This window comes from Salmo salar, chromosome 04 (assembly GCF_965601325.2).
Source record: "Salmo salar chromosome 04, fSalSal1, whole genome shotgun sequence".
NCBI lineage: Eukaryota > Metazoa > Chordata > Actinopteri > Salmoniformes > Salmonidae > Salmo > Salmo salar.
Genome location: NC_138294.1, coordinates 92504432 through 92523757, shown reverse-complemented (window position 1 = coordinate 92523757; position 19326 = coordinate 92504432). Strand labels below are relative to the sequence as shown.

The window sequence follows — 19326 nt, the reverse complement described above, 5'->3', positions numbered from 1 at the left end:
TCCGGGATTCCTCCGATGGCATTGAGGAGTACACCACATCAGTCATTGGCTTCATCAATAAGTGCATCGATGACGTCGTCCCCACAGCGATCATACGTACATACCCCAACCAGAAGCCATGGATTACAGGCAGCATCCGCACTGAGCTAAAGGCTAGAGCTGCCGCTTTCAAGGAGCGGAAGCTTATAAGAAATCTCTACCATCTCCCCTAAACCTCTACCATCTCTCCTAAACCTCTACCATCTCTCCTAAACCTCTACCATCTCTCCTAAACCTCTACCATCTCTCCTAAACCTCTACCATCTCTCCTACCCAAACCTCTACCATCTCTCCTAAACCTCTACCATCTCTCCTACCAAACCTCTACCAAATCCCGCTATGCTCTCTGATGAACCATCAAACAGGCAAAGCATCAATACAGGACTAAGATTGAATCGTACCACACCGGCTCTGACGCTCGTCGGATGTGGCAGGGCTTGCAAACCATTACAGATTAAAAAGGGGAAGCACAGCCGAGAGCTGCCCAGTGACACAAGCCTACCGGACGAGCTAAACTACTTCTATGCTCTCTTCGAGGCAAATTACGCTGAAACATACATGAGAGCACCAGCTGTTCAGGAAGACTGTGTGATCACGCTCTCCGCAGCCGATGTGAGTAAGACCTTTAAACAGGTCAACATTCACAAGGCCTCAGGGCCCAACGGACTACCAGGACGTGTACTCCATGCGCTGACCCACTGGCAAGTGTCTTCAACAACATTTTCATCCTCTCCCTGTCTGAGTCTGTAATACCAACATGTTTTAAGCAGACCAGTATAGTCCCTGAGCCCAAGAACACTTAGGTAACCTGCCTAAAAGACTACCGACCCGTAGCACTCACGTCTGTAGCCATGACGTGCTTTGAAAGGCTGGTCATGCCTGACATCAACACCATCATCCCAGAAACCCTAGACCCACTCAGATTTGCATTCAGCCCCAACAGATCCACAGATGACGCAATCTCTACTGCACTCCACACTGCCCTTTCCCACCTGGACAAAAGGAACACCTATGTGAGAATGCTTTTCATTGACTACAGCTCAGTGTTCAACACCATAGTGCCCTCAAAGCTCATCAATAAGCTAAGGAACCCGGGACTAAACACCTCCCTCTGCAACTGGATCCTGGACTTCCTGACGACCACCCCCAGGTGGTAAGGGTAGGTAGCAACACATCCGCCAAGCTGATCCTCAACACAGGGGTGCGTTCTCAATCCCCTACTGTACTTCCTGTTCACTCATGACTGCACGGCCAAGCACGACTCCAACACCATCATTACATTTGCAATGGTAGGCCTGATCACGACAATGAAGAGACAGCCTATGGGGAGGAGGTCAGAGACCTGGCCGTGTGGTGCCAGAATAACAACCTCTCCCTCAACGTGACCAAGACAAAAGAGCTGATTGTGGACTACAGGAAAAGAAGTGCCGAACAGGCCCCCATTAACATCAACGGGACTGCAGTGGAGCAGGTTGAGAGCTTCAAGTTCCTTGGTGTCCACATCACCAACAAACTAACATGGTCCAAACACACCAAGACAGTCGTGAAGAGGGCACGACAAAACCTATTCCCCCTCAGGAGACTGAAAAGACTTGGCATGGGTCCTCAGATCCTCAAAAGGTTCTACAGCTGCACCATCGAGAGCATCCTGACTGGTTGCATCACTGCCTGGTATGGCAACTGCTCGGCCTCTGACCGCAAGGCACTACAGAGGGTAGTGCATATGGTCCAGTACATCACTGGGGCCAAGCTTCCTGCCATCCAGGACCTCTATACCAGGCGGTGTCAGAGGAAGGCCCTAAAAATTGTCAAAGACTCCAGCCACCCCAGTCATAGACTGTTCTCTCTGCTACCGCACGGCAAGCTGTACCGGAGCACCAAGTCTAGGTCAAAGAGGCTTCTAAACAGCTTCTACCCCCAAGCCATAAGACTCCTGAACATCTAGTCAAATGGCTACCCAGACTATTTGCAGTGCCCCCCCCCCCCTCCACACCACTGCCACTCTCTGTTGTTATCATCTATGCATAGTCACTTTAAAACCTCTTACATCTAGACGTTCCGCTAGCAGAACACCTGCTCCAATATCCAATGATGGGTGTGGCACGAAATACAAAGTCCTCGAAAATCCGAAAACTTCAATTTTTCAAACATATGACTATTTTACACCATTTTAAAGACAAGACTCTCCTTTATCTAACCACACTGTCCGATTTCAAAAAGGCTTTACAGCGAAAGCAAAACATTAGATTATGTCAGCAGAGTACCCAGCCAGAAATAATCAGACACCCATTTTTCAAGCTAGCATATAATGTCACAAAAACCAAAACCACAGCTAAATGCAGCACTAACCTTTGATGATCTTCATCAGATGACACTCCTAGGACATTATGTTATACAATACATGCATGTTTTGTTCAATCAAGTTCATATTTATATCAAAAACCAGCTTTTTACATTAGCATGTGACGTTCAGAACTAGCATTCCCACCAAACACTTCCGGTGAATTTACTAAATTACTCACGATAAACGTTCACAAAAAACATAACAATTATTTTAAGAATTATAGATACAGAACTCCTTTATGCAATCGCGGTGTCAGATTTTAAAATAGCTTTTCGGTGAAAGCACATTTTGCAATATTCTGAGTAGATAGCTCGCCATCACGGGCTAGCTATTTTGACACCCACCAAGTTTGGCCCTCACCAAACTCAGATTTACTATAAGAAAAATTTGATTACCTTTGCTGTTCTTCGTCAGAATGCACTCCCAGGACTTCTACTTCAATAACAAATGTTGGTTTGGTTCCAAATAATCCATAGTTATATCCAAATAGCGGCGTTTTGTTCGTGCGTTCAAGACACTATCCGAAGGGTAAAGAAGGGTGACGCGCCCGGTGCGTTTCGTGACAAAAAATGTCAAAATATTCCATTACCGTACTTCGAAGCATGTCAAACGCTGTTTAAAATCAATTTTTATGCGATTTTTCTCGTAAAAAAGCAATAATATTCCGACCGGGAAACCCTGTTTTCGTTCAAAGACGAAAAAATAAAACATGGAGTCTTCTCGTGCACGCGCCCCCAGTCTCATTGTTCTCAGATCGACCACTATCCAAATGCGCTACTGTTTTTCAGCCATGGCCTGCAAAGTCATCATTCCCCGTTCTGGCGCCTTCTGAGAGCCTATGGGAGCATTAGAAAATGTCACGTTACAGCAGAGATCCCCTGTTTTGGATAGAGATGATCAAGAAGGCCAAGAAATGGTCAGACAGGGTACTTCCTGTACAGAATCTTCTCAGGTTTTGGCCTGCCATTTGAGTTCTGTTATACTCACAGACACCATTCAAACACTTTTAGAAACTTTGGAGTGTTTTCTATCCAAAGCTAATAATTATATGCATATTCTAGTTTCTGGGCAGGAGTAATAATCAGATTAAATCGGGTACGTTTTTTATCCGGCCGTGAAAATACTGCCCCCTATCCATAAAAAGTTAATAACTCTACCTTCATGTACATACTACCTCAACTAACCGGTGCCCCCACACATTGACGCTGTACCGGCACCCCCCTGTATATATTGTTATTTTTTACTGCTGCTCTTTAATTACTTGTTACTTTTATCTCTTATTCTTATCCATATTTTTTTTAAACTGCATTGTTGGTTAGGGGCTCGTAAGCATTTCACAGACCTGTTGTATTCGGCGCATGTGACTTACAAAATTTGATTCTATTGTATCTCAGCTCTGACATCGCTCTTCCATTTATTCATATATTCTTACTTCCATTCCTTTCCTTTAGGTAGTTGTTGTGGAATTGTTAGATATTACTGCACTGTCTGAGCTAGAAACACAAGCATTTCGCTACATCTGCAATCTGCTAAACACGTGTATGTGACCAATAAAATGTGGTTTTAAGAATCATTAGTGCTGACTCAGTGCGTGTGTGTTTTGGCTGTATACATTGTGCTGACTGTAAGATTGTGCCTCAGTATTGTGACCTTGGTGATTTTGGAATGTGTGGCCAGGAATAATGAGACATCCTCACTAGAGAGAGAGAGAGAGAGAGACAGAGAAAGAGATGGAGATAAAGAGACAGAGATAAAGAGAGAGCGAGAGAGACAGAGAGACAGAGAGAGACAGAGAGAGAGAGAGAGACAGAGAGACAGAGAGAGACAGAGAGACAGAGAGAGACAGAGAGAGAGAGCGAGAGAGAGAGAGACAGAGAGACAGAGAGAGACAGAGAGACAGAGAGAGACAGAGAGAGAGAGCGAGAGAGAGAGAGAGAGAGAGCGAGAGAGACCGAGAGAGAGACCGAGAGAGAGAGAGAGAGAGAGAGAGGGAGAGGGGGCAGAGAGAGAGAGAGACAGAGAGAGAGAGCGAGAGAGAGAGAGAGAGAGAGAGAGAGAGAGAGCGAGAGAGAGAGAGAGAGGGGAGAGAGAGAGAGAGAGAGAGAGAGAGAGAGAGAGAGAGAGAAAGAGAGGGAGAGGGGGCAGAGAGAAGTGTGGTGTGGAAACAACCCCCTATCCAAGCTTTTCCTATTATATTCTTCCAAATTGAACAAGGTTTCTCTTCAGTACGATATTCAAAGATTTTCAGAAGAACATAGGGAGAAAGAAAGGAGAAAGAAGGAGAGAAAGAGACAGCGGGAGAAAGAAAGAAAGAATAAAAAAAACAGTCCTATTTGAGAATGGATGTTACTACCTGGACAATTAAATTAATGTTCTGTTGTTTTATTAATATTTGAAAAACGAAGAAAAAAAATAGACAACTAAAAACAGACATGCCAATAGGAACAGATAACCTGATCCTGTCTTTCCCCATCCTGTCTTTCCCCATCAACACCTTCAGCCTTCTCTGTCTATGTTAGGCAGGATCGGACTGGACAGACAGAGTTTTCCCACCCATCAACACCTTCAACCCTCTCTGTCTATTAGGTCAATGTGCCTTCAGAAAAGTATTCATACCCTTTGACTCATTCCACATTTTGTTGTATTACAGCCTGAATTCAAAATTGATTAAATATGCCCCCCCCCCACCCCACTCACATACCCCACAATGACAAAAGTTCAAACATGTTATTACACATTTTTGCAAATGAAAACATAAAATATCTAATTTACATCGGTATTCAATAAATGTTAGAATCACATTTGGCAGCCATTACAGCTGTGAGTCTTTCTGGGTAAATCTCTAAGAGCTTTCCACACCTGGATTGTACACAAGTTTCACATTGTTCTAGGATCTGTGCTTACCTCGATTCCATTTTTTTTTGGTTCCCAGTCCTGTCCAATGACAAGCATACCCCGAACATGATGCAGCCACCACCATGCTTGAAAATATGAAGAGTGATACTCAGCAATGTGTTGGATTTGCCCCAAACATAACGCTTTGTATTCAGGACATAGAGTTCTTTATTTTTTTACAGTTTTACTTCAGTGTTTTGTTGCAAACAGGATGCATGTTTTGGAATATTTATATTCTGTACAGGTTTCCTTCTTTTCTCTCTTTCATTTAGGTTAGTATTGTGGAGTAACTACAATGTAACTGTTTTAAAGTCACCGTTGGTCTCATGGTGAAATCCCTGAACGGTTTCCTTCCTCTCCGGCAACTGAGTTAGGAAGGAGGCCTGTATCTTTGTAGTGACTGGGTGTATTGATACACCATCCAAAGTGTAATTAATAACTTCATCATGCTCAAAGGGATATTCAATGTCTGCTTTTAAAAAAGAAAATAAATCCCATCTAGCAATAGATGGTGTTCTTTGCGAGAAAACCTCCCTGGTCTCTGTGGCTTCATTCATGTTTGAAATTCACTGCTAGACTGAGGGACTTTACAGACAATTGTACTATATGGATTGGGTTATATGGGTTACAGAGATGAAGGATTCATAAAAAAATTTTTTTATAAAGTCTAATCTAGAAATAAATAAATTGTTTATTAGTTGTATGTACAGGATACACATGGTCTAACTAAATGCTTACTGGAAGGTTCCTTCTGGACAATGAAACAACGATAATAAATAATAATATGAACATAAAGTAAATGTATCAGTATAATAGATACATGTATAGAGATATTTATATAGAGATATAGTGAGAGAAGAGAGAGGAGAGAGGAGAGAAGAGAGGAGAGAGGAGAGAGGAGAGAGGAGAGAGGAGAGGTCTCTTCATAAAGTATCAGCAGCTTGACAACAGTTGGTATGGTGGGATGTTATAGCAACAGTATCCACATGGTTACCTAGACAACGCTGACGCTAGTACCCATCAATCCCTGTTACTCTGTGTGTGTGTGTGTGTGTGTGTGTGTGTGTGTGTGTGTGTGTGTGGTTGCAATTTTAGCATCTGACTTATAAAAAGCCTCTCAAGAGTGTGTGTGAGTGAGAGAGAGAGCACATGATAGATATGTGGAGACACAGAGAGGAGGGAGGGAGGGAGGGAGGGGAGGGAGGGAGGGAGGGAGGGAGGGAGGGAGGGAGGGAGGGAGGGAGGGAGGGAGGGAGGGGAGGGCATGATAGATATGGGGAGACACAGAGGGGAGGGAGGGAGAGAGAGAGGCGGAGAGAAGCGGTAAATAGCATATATGAAGTGGAATGCCTGTGAACCACAGAACCAACCACAGCTTGACCTTGAGACAGGAAAGCTGCATTATAATACAGAAACACAAACGCTGAAACACACGCAACTGTGGAAGCCAGCCAGGACTGTTTGGACCAATCAGATTATAGAGTGAAATAGGGCACCTGTACCAATCCCTCCCCTGTCTAAATCTACACTTTGCTCTGGCCCCTGTCCCTCCCCTGTCTAAATCTACACTCTGCTCTGGCCCTTGGGTGCACTGTGGAGACCTAACTCTTAGTAGGGATCAGCTAAGCTAACTGAAGCATTCAAACGAATGCACTGAGCTAGGCTAACTTTCTCAGTGTGTGTTTGGATACCAACCATTGAAAAACACAACCATTGAAAAACTGAAATGTCTTATAATTTAAAGTAACTGTCCAGTGTTTCCAGATATCTATGAAAAATGACTTACAAAATGAGTGAAATAGTTTTTCCTTACAAAACAAATTGTAATTTATTATGTAGAAAAAATGTTTTTTCTGTGTTGGAACGATGTGGTCGTAGCCCCAACAACAGAACGGTGTGGTCGTAGCCCAACAACAGAACGGTGTGGTCGTAGCCCCAACAACAGAACGGTGAGGTCGTAGCCCAACAACAGAACGGTGTGGTCGTAACCCAACAACAGAAAGGTGTGGTTGTAACCCAACAACAGAAAGGTGTGGTCGTAGCCCCAACAACAGAACGGTGAGGTCGTAGCCCAACAACAGAACGGTGTGGTCGTAACCCAACAACAGAACGGTGAGGTCGTAGCCCAACAACAGAACGGTGTGGTTGTAACCCAACAACAGAAAGGTGTGGTCGTAGCCCCAACAATAGAACGGTGTGGTCGTAGCCCAACAGAACGGTGTGGTCGTAGCCCAACAACAGAACGGTGTGGTCGTAGCCCAACAACAGAACGGTGTGGTCGTAGCCCCAACAGAACGGTGTGGTCGTAGCCCCAACAACAGAACGGTGTGGTCGTAGCCCCAACAACAGAAAGGTTCTATGAGGAAATAGCAAAGCATTTTTTAAACAGTCTGTGATTTTCTCCTATTTATACATTGGCCATTATTAAAATATGAGTTCACAGAATATTCGCTTTTAAAATGTGAGATTTTCACTGGACAGTTACTTTAACTATGTCTGCCTCATACGTGCTTTCACTCTGATTATGTTGTGTGGATTAACAACAAGCAAACATCTATTGTATCAGCTGTATTCAAAGAGGCTATTATATCGGCTGTAATTCTAGAGACTATTCTATCGGCTGTATTTCATAGAGACTATTCTATCGGCTGTATTTCATAGAGACTATTCTATCGGCTGTATTTCATAGACACTATTCTATCGGCTGTAATTCTTGAGACTATTCTATCGGCTGTATTTCATAGAGACTATTCTATCGGCTGTATTTCATAGAGACTATTCTATCGGCTGTATTTCTAGAGACTATTCTATCGGCTGTAATTCTTAGAGACTATTCTATCGGCTGTATTTCATAGAGACTATTCTATCGGCTGTATTTCTAGAGACTATTCTATCGGCTGTATTTCTAGAGACTATTCTATCGGCTGTATTCATAGAGACTATTCTATCGGCTGTATTTCTAGAGACTATTCTATCGGCTGTATTCATAGAGACTATTCTATCGGCTGTATTTCTGGAGACTATTCTATCGACTGTATTTCTATGCTTAAACAGACAGCGAGGCATCCATCACCCCTCTTTAGACAATAGATTGACTGGCCTATTCATCACTTTCCCTCCTCCATTCTTATATCATTCCTTTGCCCCTCCATATATCTATCCATCTATCCTCCACCCATCCATCCATCCATCCATCCCTCCATCCAACCCTCCATATATCTATCCATCTATCCCTCCATCCATCCATCCATCCATCCCTCCATCCAACCCTCCATATATCTATCCATCTATTCATCCAACCCTCCATATATCTATCCATCCATCCCTCCATCCATCCCTCCATCCATCCATCCATCCCTCCATCCATCCATCTCTCCATCTATCCCTCCATTTATCTATCTATTCCTCCATGTATCTATCTATCCCTCTATACATCCCCTCCATCCATCCCTCCATCCATCCATCCATCCCTCCATCCATCCCTCCATCCATCTATCTATCCCTCTATACATCCCCTCCATCCCTCCATCCATCCCTCCATCCAGCCCTCCATATAGCCTCTCCATCCTTCCCTCCATATAGCCCCTCCATCAATCCATCTATCCCTCCTGATCATGTGTATCCATGCTGGGGCCTGGTCAATACAACTGTGGTGTGTCTCGTTGTGGTCTCCTCCATCCCCTCCATCTATCTATCCCTCCCTGCCTCTTTCCATCCATCCATCCATCCATCCATCCATCCATCCATCCATCCCTCCCTCCCTCCCTCCCTCCCTCCCTCCCTCCCTCCCTCCCTCCCTCCCTCCCTCCCTCCCTCCCTCCCCTCCCTCCCTCCCTCCCCCCTCCCTCTTTCCATCCATCCATCTATCTATCCCTCCCTCCCTCTTTCCATCCATCCATCCATCTATCTATCCCTCCCTCCCTCCCTCCCTCCCTCTTTCCATCCATCCCTCAATCTATCCCTCATCAATACCACCGTGGTGTGCTGAATGTCTCGCTGCGGTCTCCACGGAACGACCAGGCTGAATAATGGATCAGCTATCCCAGCCGCAGAGGACCGTGTTGGGCCAACAAAACACCACAGATGATCCCTGCCCTGGCTGTCAGACCACCAGCTCTTTTAATTAAGGCTATATTATTCCAGACACTCGTGACCGCCCGAGGAGACTAGACGAGACTGGAGGATAGGCCCTAAAGCACTTAGTTCATTCCAATAAGCTGGTTGATGTCTACGCGCTTTCTTACTCTATCAATTTAAAAAGCTTTTCAAAATGTTTCATTGTCATCTCTCTCTCAAAAACTGACAGGGTTATAATCATTATGCTTAATTCTATGTTTAAAAAAATATATATATATATTTTTCTGCATATCTAACCTCTTGATCTGTCTGCTATTTTCCTGACTAGTGATTCTTTTTTTTTTATAAAATAAATATTCTTCTCTGCATCTCTGCTAAAATCTGGGTGAAAGATTGAAAAGGAATGTGAGTCTTATTCAGTAGATTTAGTTATCGTTTGCTCTTTTAAAAAGTCTACCAACCTTTCCAGAAGGTTTGCCAGCTAAGATAATTAGACTCTATCTAATATCCTGGAAATGGCTCCTTGGTAGCTAGTTATGAGGATGGGAGATTGGGGACCTATCTGGGTTAGCTAAAGAGAACTTCATAACATTGCTAGGTGGCAAGTGGTATTACTGAGAACATAAATAATATATTTGTTATTATTTATATGATCTCTCTCTCTCAAAGGGGCTTTATTGGCATGGGGGAAACATATGTTTACATTGCCAAAGCAAGTGAAATAGATAATAAACATTATAGATTAACTGTAAACATTACACTCATAGAAGTTCCAAAGGAATATAAACATTTCAAAATGGCATCTCTACCTTTCTCTCTCTCAATTCAACTCAATTCAAGGGGCTTTATTGGCATGGAAAACATGTGTTAACATCGCCAAAGCAAGTGAGGTAGATAATATACAAAAGTGAAATAAACAATACAAATTAACAGTAAACATTTAACATACAGAAGTTTCAAAATAATAAAGACATTACAAATGTCATATTATGTTTATATACAGTGTTGTAACGATTTGCAAATGGTTAAAGTACAAAAGGGGAAATAAATCAACATAAATATGGGTTGTATTTACAATGGTGTTTGTTCTTCACTGGTTGACCTTTTCTTGTGGCAACAGGTCACACATCTTGCTGCTGTGATGGCACACTGTGGTATTTCACCCAGTAGATATGGGAGTTTATCAACATTGGATTTGTTTTCTAATTCTTTGTGGATCTGTGTAATCGGAGGGAAATATGTGTCTCTAATATGGTCATACATTTGGCAGGAGGTTAGGAAGTGCAGCTCAGTTTCCACCTCATTTTGTGGGCAGTGTTGCACATAGCCTGTCTTCTCTTGAGAGCCAGGTCTGCCTACGGCGGCCTTTCTCAATAGCAAGGCTATGCTCACTGAGTCTGTATATAGTCAAAGCTTTCCTTAAGTTTGGGTCAGTCACAGTGGTCAGGTATTCTCTCTCTCTGCTCTGAAATTCCCCCATGAAACTAGTTTTTCTTGCCTCCCGTAATGGTAGCCTAAAGGAATTAATGAGTATTTGAGGTGAGTAAGATGGAAGCTGATGTTAGATGTGTGTTTTGCCCCGTGTTCTAGCTAGCTACTGGCCCAACCATCCATCCCTCCCTCCCTCCATCCCTGCCTGCCTGCCTGCCTGCCTCTCTGCCTCTCTGCCTGCCTGCCTCTCTGCCTCTCTGCCTGCCTGCCTCTCTGTCTGTCTGTCTGTCTGTCTGCCTGCCTCTCTGTCTGTCTGCCTCTCTGTCTGCCTGCCTGCCTGCCTGCCTGCCTCTCTGTCTGTCTGTCTGCCTGCCTCTCTGTCTGTCTGTCTGTCTGCCTGCCTGCCTCTCTGTCTGTCTGTCTGTCTGCCTGCCTCTCTGTCTGTCTGCCTGCCTGCCTCTCTGTCTGTCTGTCTGTCTGCCTGCCTGCCTCTCTGTCTGTCTGTCTGCCTGCCTGCCTCTCTGTCTGTCTGTCTGCCTGCCTGCATCTCTGTCTGTCTGTCTGCCTGCCTCCCTGTCTGCCTGCCTGTCTGCCTCCCTGCCTGCCTCCCTGTCTGCCTGCCTCCCTGTCTGCCTGCCTCCCTGTCTGCCTGCCTGCCTGTCTGCCTGCCTGCCTCCCTGTCTGCCTGTCTGCCTGCCTCCCTGTCTGTCTGCCTGCATCTGCCTGACTTCCACAGCATCAGCTGCTGATTTCAGGGCACACAGCCACTGCAGCATCACCCCCCCTCACTTTCTCTCTCTCTCTCATCCCCCGCTCCTCTCCTCCTCTGCCACATGCTTTTAAATGCATGGCGCTGTCCGCCTTTTTCCCTGCGAGGCCAGACTACCATCTCTCTCCCTCCATCTTTCCTCCTCTCCTCTATTCCGTTACAGGCGATGGTAAACTGTAAAAACAAATGTGGTGGCAGGATCATCCCAAGGATGTAGCCGATTAGCTTGTGAATTTCATTTTATTTAACCTTTATTTAACTAGGCAAGTCAGTTAAGAACAAATTCTTATTTACAATGACTTTAATACTACTTTAATACTTAACATACTCAACTGATTACAATCAAGTAGAGAACATTCCTTTACTCTGCTTTTTATTTGTATACATTTTTATAAATTATTTAATATGAAATGTATTTTGGTCATTTGTATTTTGGTAATTTGACACACATTTTTATAAATAATTTCATATGAAATGTAACCCTATCCCGGACGACGCTGGGCCAATTGTGCACCGCCCTTTGGGACTCTCAATCACGGCTGGCTGTGATACAGCCTGGAATCGAACCAGGGTGTTTGTAGTGACACCTCTAGCAGTGAGATGCAGTGCCTTAGAGCGCTGCGCCCTATCGGGAACCCATAACACGGAATGAAAACTTCACCGTTCACAGAGACGTCGAATTTCGATAAAGCCAGATTCTGGTTCAGGCCCTGATACCCAAATGACCCCCAGCCAGGGGTAGAGTTACGCTATTCACCAAAATGGCCCCGCAATTAGCGTTAAGATTCTGATCTACTTTATCATCAGCATTTAGCCTAATTTGCCTATAATTTTAGCCTATTCCATATAAAACCACGCTGTATGCTGGGATATGGTGTTATTCATCCCAACATTGAGATGTACATAGGCTCTTGAGGAACTCATACACTGAGCCTCATTGAAGCTACAACAGTAGTCAGAGTCCAACCTTAACATGTGATAACAATACAACACAATAGATTAACTAAACCAAGCCTCCAGTCTTCTGATCTGACCCACTGGGTCATATCTCAATAACCCAGCATGAATAACCCAGCATCAATAACCCAGCATCAATAACCCAGCACCAATAACCCAGCACCAATAACCCAGCATCAATAACCCAGCATCAATAACCCAGCACCAATAACCCAGCATCAATAACCCAGCATCAATAACCCAGCATCAATAACCCAGCACCAATAACCCAGCATCAATAACCCAGCACCAATAACCCAGCATCAATAACCCAGCATCAATAACCCAGCACCAATAACCCAGCATGAATAAACCAGCATCAATAACCCAGCATCAATAACCCTGCATCAATAACCCAGCACCAATAATCCAGCATCAATAACCCTGCATCAATAACCCAGCATCCAGCATCAATAACCCAGTATCAATAACCCAGCATCAATAACCCAGCATCAATAACCCAGCATCAATAACCCAGCATCAATAACCCAGCATCAATAACCCAGCATCAATAACCCAGCATCAATAACCCAGCACCAATAACCCAGCATGAATAACCCAGCATCAATAACCCAGCATCAATAACCCTGCATCAATAACCCAGCACCAATAATCCAGCATCAATAACCCAGCATCAATAACCCAGCATCAATAACCCAGCACCAATAACCCAGCATGAATAACCCAGCATCAATAACCCAGCATCAATAACCCTGCATCAATAACCCAGCACCAATAATCCAGCATCAATAACCCTGCATCAATAACCCAGCATCCAGCATCAATAACCCAGTATCAATAACCCAGCATCAATAACCCAGCATCAATAACCCAGCATCAATAACCCAGCATCAATAACCCAGCATCAATAACCCAGCATCCATAACCCAGCATCAATAACCCAACATCAATAACCCAGCACCCAGCATCAATAACCCAGCATCAATAACCCAGCACCAATAACCCAGCACCAATAACCCAGCATCAATAACCCAGCATCCATAACCCAGCATCAATAACCCAGCACCCAGCATCAATAACCCAGCATCAATAACCCAGCACCAATAACCCAGCATCAATAACCCAGCATCCAGCATCAATAACCCAGCATCAATAACCCAGCATCAATAACCCAGCATCAATAACCCAGCATCAATAACCCAGCATCCATAACCCAGCATCAATAACCCAGCATCAATAACCCAGCACCCAGCATCAATAACCCAGCATCAATAACCCAGCACCAATAACCCAGCACCAATAACCCAGCATCAATAACCCAGCATCAATAACCCAGCACCCAGCATCAATAACCCAGTATCAATAACCCAGCATCAATAACCCAGCATCAATAACCCAGCATCCATAACCCAGCATCAATAACCCAGCATCAATAACCCAGTACCCAGCATCAATAACCCAGCATCAATAACCCAGCATCAATAACCCAGCACCAATAACCCAGCATCAATAACCCAGCACCCAGCATCAATAACCCAGTATCAATAACCCAGCATCAATAACCCAGCATCAATAACCCAGCATCAATAACCCAGCATCCAGCATCAATAACCCAGCATCAATAACCCAGCATCAATAACCCAGCACCAATAACCCAGCATCAATAACCCAGCATCCAGCATCAATAACCCAGCATCCATAACCCTGCATCAATAACCCAGCATCAATAACCCAGCACCCAGCATCAATAACCCAGCATCAATAATCCAGCATCAATAACCCAGCATCAATAACCCAGCATCAACAACCCAGCAGCAGGGTCAACCAAACAACCCAGCAGCAGGGTCAACCAAACAACCCAGCAGCAGGGTCAACCAAACAACCCAGCAGCAGGGTGAACCAAACAACCCAGCAGCAGGGTGAACCAAACAACCCAGCAGTAGGGTCAACCAAACAACCCAGCAGCAGGGTCAACCAAACAACCCAGCAGTAGGGTCAACCAAACAACCCAGCAGCAGGGATGCATCTGAAATGTGCAATAAAACACATTTGTTTGCAAACAGAAATCCCCTTTCGTTAATTCCCAGCCGGGGTTAAATCTCCCCTCTTTACCAGAGCATCGCTAGGTGATATTAAAACATAATGATATGAACGGTAGGGATGGTATTTCCGCTAGCTTAGCACAGGTTACCCCATTCATGAAGAAGCAGTAGGACCTAGCCTATTGAATTGAAATGACGCCTATATTAAAAAAGAGAAACATGTATAAATAGACACCATATTGGGCTGATAATAAACTGAATATCCAGTTCAAAACAAAAAACTATAGCTTATAGACTTATTGTTTCTGGGCCACTCATAGGCTACATATGGTGAAAACAATGCATAGAGCACAATGCTACTCGGGCCTTTGTTCAAACCCGTAGCCAGCAACACAGACGTAGCAGCCTGCACAGACAATGGTTACCCCCAAATCCAATATCAAATGTTAGTGTTTCCCCCGGTTGTTGACGCAACATTGTCCCAATACAGCGACTTCCGGTGATGTGTGTGTGTGTGTGTAACAGACACACACTTGCACATGATGTATCAATTTTGTATAATGTTTCATTGGCTTGTCAATGTGGTCAAGTTAATGTTTTCATTCTGGCTCAGCTGAAATTGGATATGGACACACACCATCTCGACTAAAAGTATTTTCGGCCACATATTTCCGAGTGTCGCCAGCGCCACATCCATACATGAATAGCCTTCACAGAGAGAGAGAGAGAGAGAGAGAGAGAGAGAGACGGGCCATACTGTCAATAACCACTGGTTATACCAATAACTACTACCCACTATTCCGAGGAGTCACACATCACATGCCTTGGTTTATCTTCAAGCCTTTACAAATCACAGTCTCCCCCTTCTATCTATCTACCTCTCTACAGCGTTCATGATCATCTAGTCCCCCCACTCTCATTATCTCCACTGCATGACTGAAAAACGACATTAAATTCTTCCACTGATCAGACATGTGATATCAGGAGTTTCTACTGCTGCTACACACAGCGGTATCTCCTAATGCTGGCCTATAGGACTAATGGATAAGCTATAGCGGTTTCTACTGCTGCTACACACAGCGGTATCTCCTAATGCTGGCCTATAGGACTAATTGATAAGCTATAGCGGTTTCTACTGCTGCTACACACAGCGGTATCTCCTAATGCTGGCCTATAGGACTAATGGATAAGCTATAGCGGTTTCTACTGCTGCTACACACAGCGGTATCTCCTAATGCTGGCCTATAGGACTAACGGATAAGCTATAGCGGTTTCTACTGCTGCTACACACAGCGGTATCTCCTAATGCTGGCCTATAGGACTAATGGATAAGCTATAGCGGTTTCTACTGCTGCTACACACAGCGGTATCTCCTAATGCTGGCCTATAGGACTAACGGATAAGCTATAGCGGTTTCTACTGCTGCTACACACAGCGGTATCTCCTAATGCTGGCCTATAGGACTAATGGATAAGCTATAGCGGTTTCTACTGCTGCTACACACAGCGGTATCTCTCCTAATGCTGGCCTATAGGACTAACGGATAAGCTATAGCGGTTTCTACTGCTGCTACACACAGCGGTATCTCTCCTAATGCTGGCCTATAGGACTAATGGATAAGCTATAGCGGTTTCTACTTACCAGGTTGAGAACCGTTTCGACGATGTCCCGGTTGTTAACGTCTCCAACCTGAATAAGGCCCACCAGCACCGCGAATTTCATTTGGATATTCCTAATTGGCACGGCGGGGTTGATGACCCCGGCCTGAAGCACCATGGAACCGGATCCAGAGACCATCCTGTCCCCGATGGGTGTCGAACCAGCGCCCGTGACGACCTGCGGCTGGCCGGGGACCGGGGAATGAGCGGCTCGGTCTGGATCTGATAGTAGGGATGCAGGAGCCGGTTTCTCGCTCGACATTTCCACCTTTTTGAGACGGGAGATGACGGAGAGAGGAACGGCCGCTTGGGGTCTCTCTCTTTCTCACACACCTGCTCTAGACCACAACTCTCTGTCGTTCCGCTGCTAAAAGAAATATAGTCAAATATGGGGAAAGGGTGGGGGGGTTATAAGGAGTATGAAATTACAAAAGAAACGATAAATTAACCTCTCCTCTTCTTCGATAGTGCGAAGGAATGCATAAATAAAACACGCGTTATCTCTATGCTCGGCAGAACGGTACCCTCCCTGTCGTATCGCCTCCTCTCTCTCTCTCTGTCTGTCTCTCTCTCTCTCTCCTCTGTCTCTCTCTGGGAAGCTGCGGTGAGTGGTGGTCGTCGTCATGACGCCGTGTTGACGCCCCCTGTCTGCGTATTTGCGCGCTTGCCACGCCTGCGCACTGGAGAGTTCAGCAGGCTGCGCTCCTGCAATCATGTAGAAGAGACAGTGCATTCAGAAAAGTATTCAGACCCCTTCCCTTTTTACACATTTTATTATGTTACAGCCTTATTTTAAAATTGCTATCATTTTTCCGCCTTATCAATCACATAATAGCCCATAATGACAAAGCGAAAACTGTTTTTTAGCTATTTTTTACAAATGTATTTAAAAATTTAAAATAAATACCTTATTTACATAAGTATTCAGACCCTTTGCTATGAGACTCGAAATTGGGCTCAGGTGCATCCTGTTTCCATTAATCATCCTTGAGATATTTCTACAACTTGATCAGAGTCCACTTATGGTAAATTGAATTGATTGAACCTGTCTATATAAGGTCCCACAGTTGACAGTGCATGTCAGAGGAAAAACCAAGCCATGAGGTCGAAGGAATTGCCCGTAGATCTCCGAGACAGGATTGTGTCGAGGCACAGATCTGGGGAAGGGTACCAAAAAATGTTTAATAAAAATGTAAAACTGATATCACATTTACATAAGTAAAAGTATATTTTAGCAAGTACATTTACTTTTGATACTTAAGTATATTTTAAACCAAATACTTTTAGACTTTTACTCAATTAGTATTTTACTGGGTGACTTTAACTTTTACTTGTCATTTTCTATTAAGGTATCTTTACTGATTGCCTTATATGAACTGTAACAGTAAAATCTTTGAAATTGTTGAATGTTGCATTTATATTTTTGTTCTGTATAACATAAAAACACAAAACTATAATAACCTTGGGTCACACACACACACACACACACACACACACACACACACACACACACACACACACACACACACACAATAAAACAAGACCGAGGACAGACACTCACCCAGACTGTATGTTATATTACAATATATTTTGTGAGCAGCACTTGTGTAGTTGAAATAGAGTTCAGCGGGTGTAGAGAGAGTGTGTGTGTGTGTGTGTGTGTGTGTGTGTGTGTGTGTGTGTGTGTGTGTGTGTGTGTGTGTGTGTGTGTGTGTGTGGGTCTCTGAGTCCCAGACAGAACCTGTTTATTTATTTACGAGCCAAACTGTCTGACTGTCCCGCACTCCTCCTTCCATTTTTTTCTTACATCCTCCACACCTCATCTCCTCCTCTCCTCTCATTTTCTCCTCCACCCCTCATCTCCTCCTCTCCTCTCATTTTCTCCTCCACCCCTCATCTCCTCCTCTCCTCTCATTTTCTCCTCCACCCCTCATCTCCTCCTCTCCTCTCATTTTCTCCTCCGCCCCTCATCTCCTCCTCTCCTCTCATTTTCTCCTCCGCCCCTCATCTCCTCCTCTCCTCTCATTTTCTCCTCCGCCCATCATTTTCTCCTCCGCCCCTCATCTTCTCCTCCTCTCCTCTCATCTTCTCTTATCCTGTCCTCTCCTATCCTTCACTTTCATCTCCCCTCCCCCTACATACTGAACCCCTCCTTCTTTCCCTCGCTCCCATCCTCCCTTCCTCTCCCATCCTCCCCTCCTCTCCCATCCTCCCCTCCTTTCCCATCCTCCCCTCCTCCCCTCTCTCCCATCCTCCCCTCCTCCCCTCTCTCCCATCCTCCCCTCCTCCCCTCTATCCCATCCTCCCATCCTCCCCTCCTCTCCCATCCTCCCCTCTCTCCCATCCTCCCATCATCCCCTCTTCTCCCATTCACTCCCATCCTCCCCTCCTCTCCCATCCTCCCATCCTCCCCTCCTCTCATCCTCCCCTCCTCTCCCATCCTCCCCTCCTCCCCTCTCTCCCATCTTCCCCTCTCTCCTATCCTCCCCTCCTCTCCCATCCTCCCATCCTCTCCCATCCTCCCCTCTCTCCCATCCTCCCCTCTCTCCCATCCTCTCCCATCTCTCCCCTCCTCCCCTCTCTCCCATCCTCCCCTCTCTCCCATCCTCCCCTCTCTCCCATCCTCTCCCATCTCTCCCCTCCTTCCCTCTCTCCCATCCTCCCCTCTCTCCCATCCTCCCCTCTCTCCCAACCTCCAGCCTTCAATTCCTCCTCTCCATCGCTCCATCTCATCTTCTCTCAAAGGCCCAAGCAGCAAGCCTCTACATGTTCTATGCACTGTGTGTGTGTGTGTGTGTGTGTGTGTGTGTGTGTGTGTGTGTGTGTGTGTGTGTGTGTGTGTGTGTGTGTGTGTGTGTGTGTGTATTTGTGTTTGTGTATGTGGAACCTTTCAGCTAAGCACACAGCACATTTGAGATAATAATTGTAACACCCACAGTGTTAAATTTAACACTTTCTTAGTGTGTACTGTATATGTGACCCACCAAGATAGTGTTAAACTAAACAGTGTTTCTGTTGGTTCCTTACTGAAAAGCTCAGTGACTTTCAACGTGGCACCGTCATAGGATGCCAATTTTCCAACAACTCAGTTTGTCAAATCTCTGCCCTACTAGA

General features: G+C 44.9%; 1 protein-coding gene across 1 annotated transcript in view; it reads right to left on the bottom strand.

The window, feature by feature from the left end:
• LOC106574788 (neurobeachin) overlaps positions 1-16796 on the bottom strand; it is a 293517-nt gene extending 276721 nt beyond the window's left edge. The window contains 1 exon segment of the mRNA XM_082974820.1: positions 16196-16796. Coding sequence (XP_082830946.1) covers positions 16196-16474 — 279 coding nt within the window. The 5' untranslated portion in view covers positions 16475-16796.
• Positions 16797-19326: the final 2530 nt, after the last annotated feature.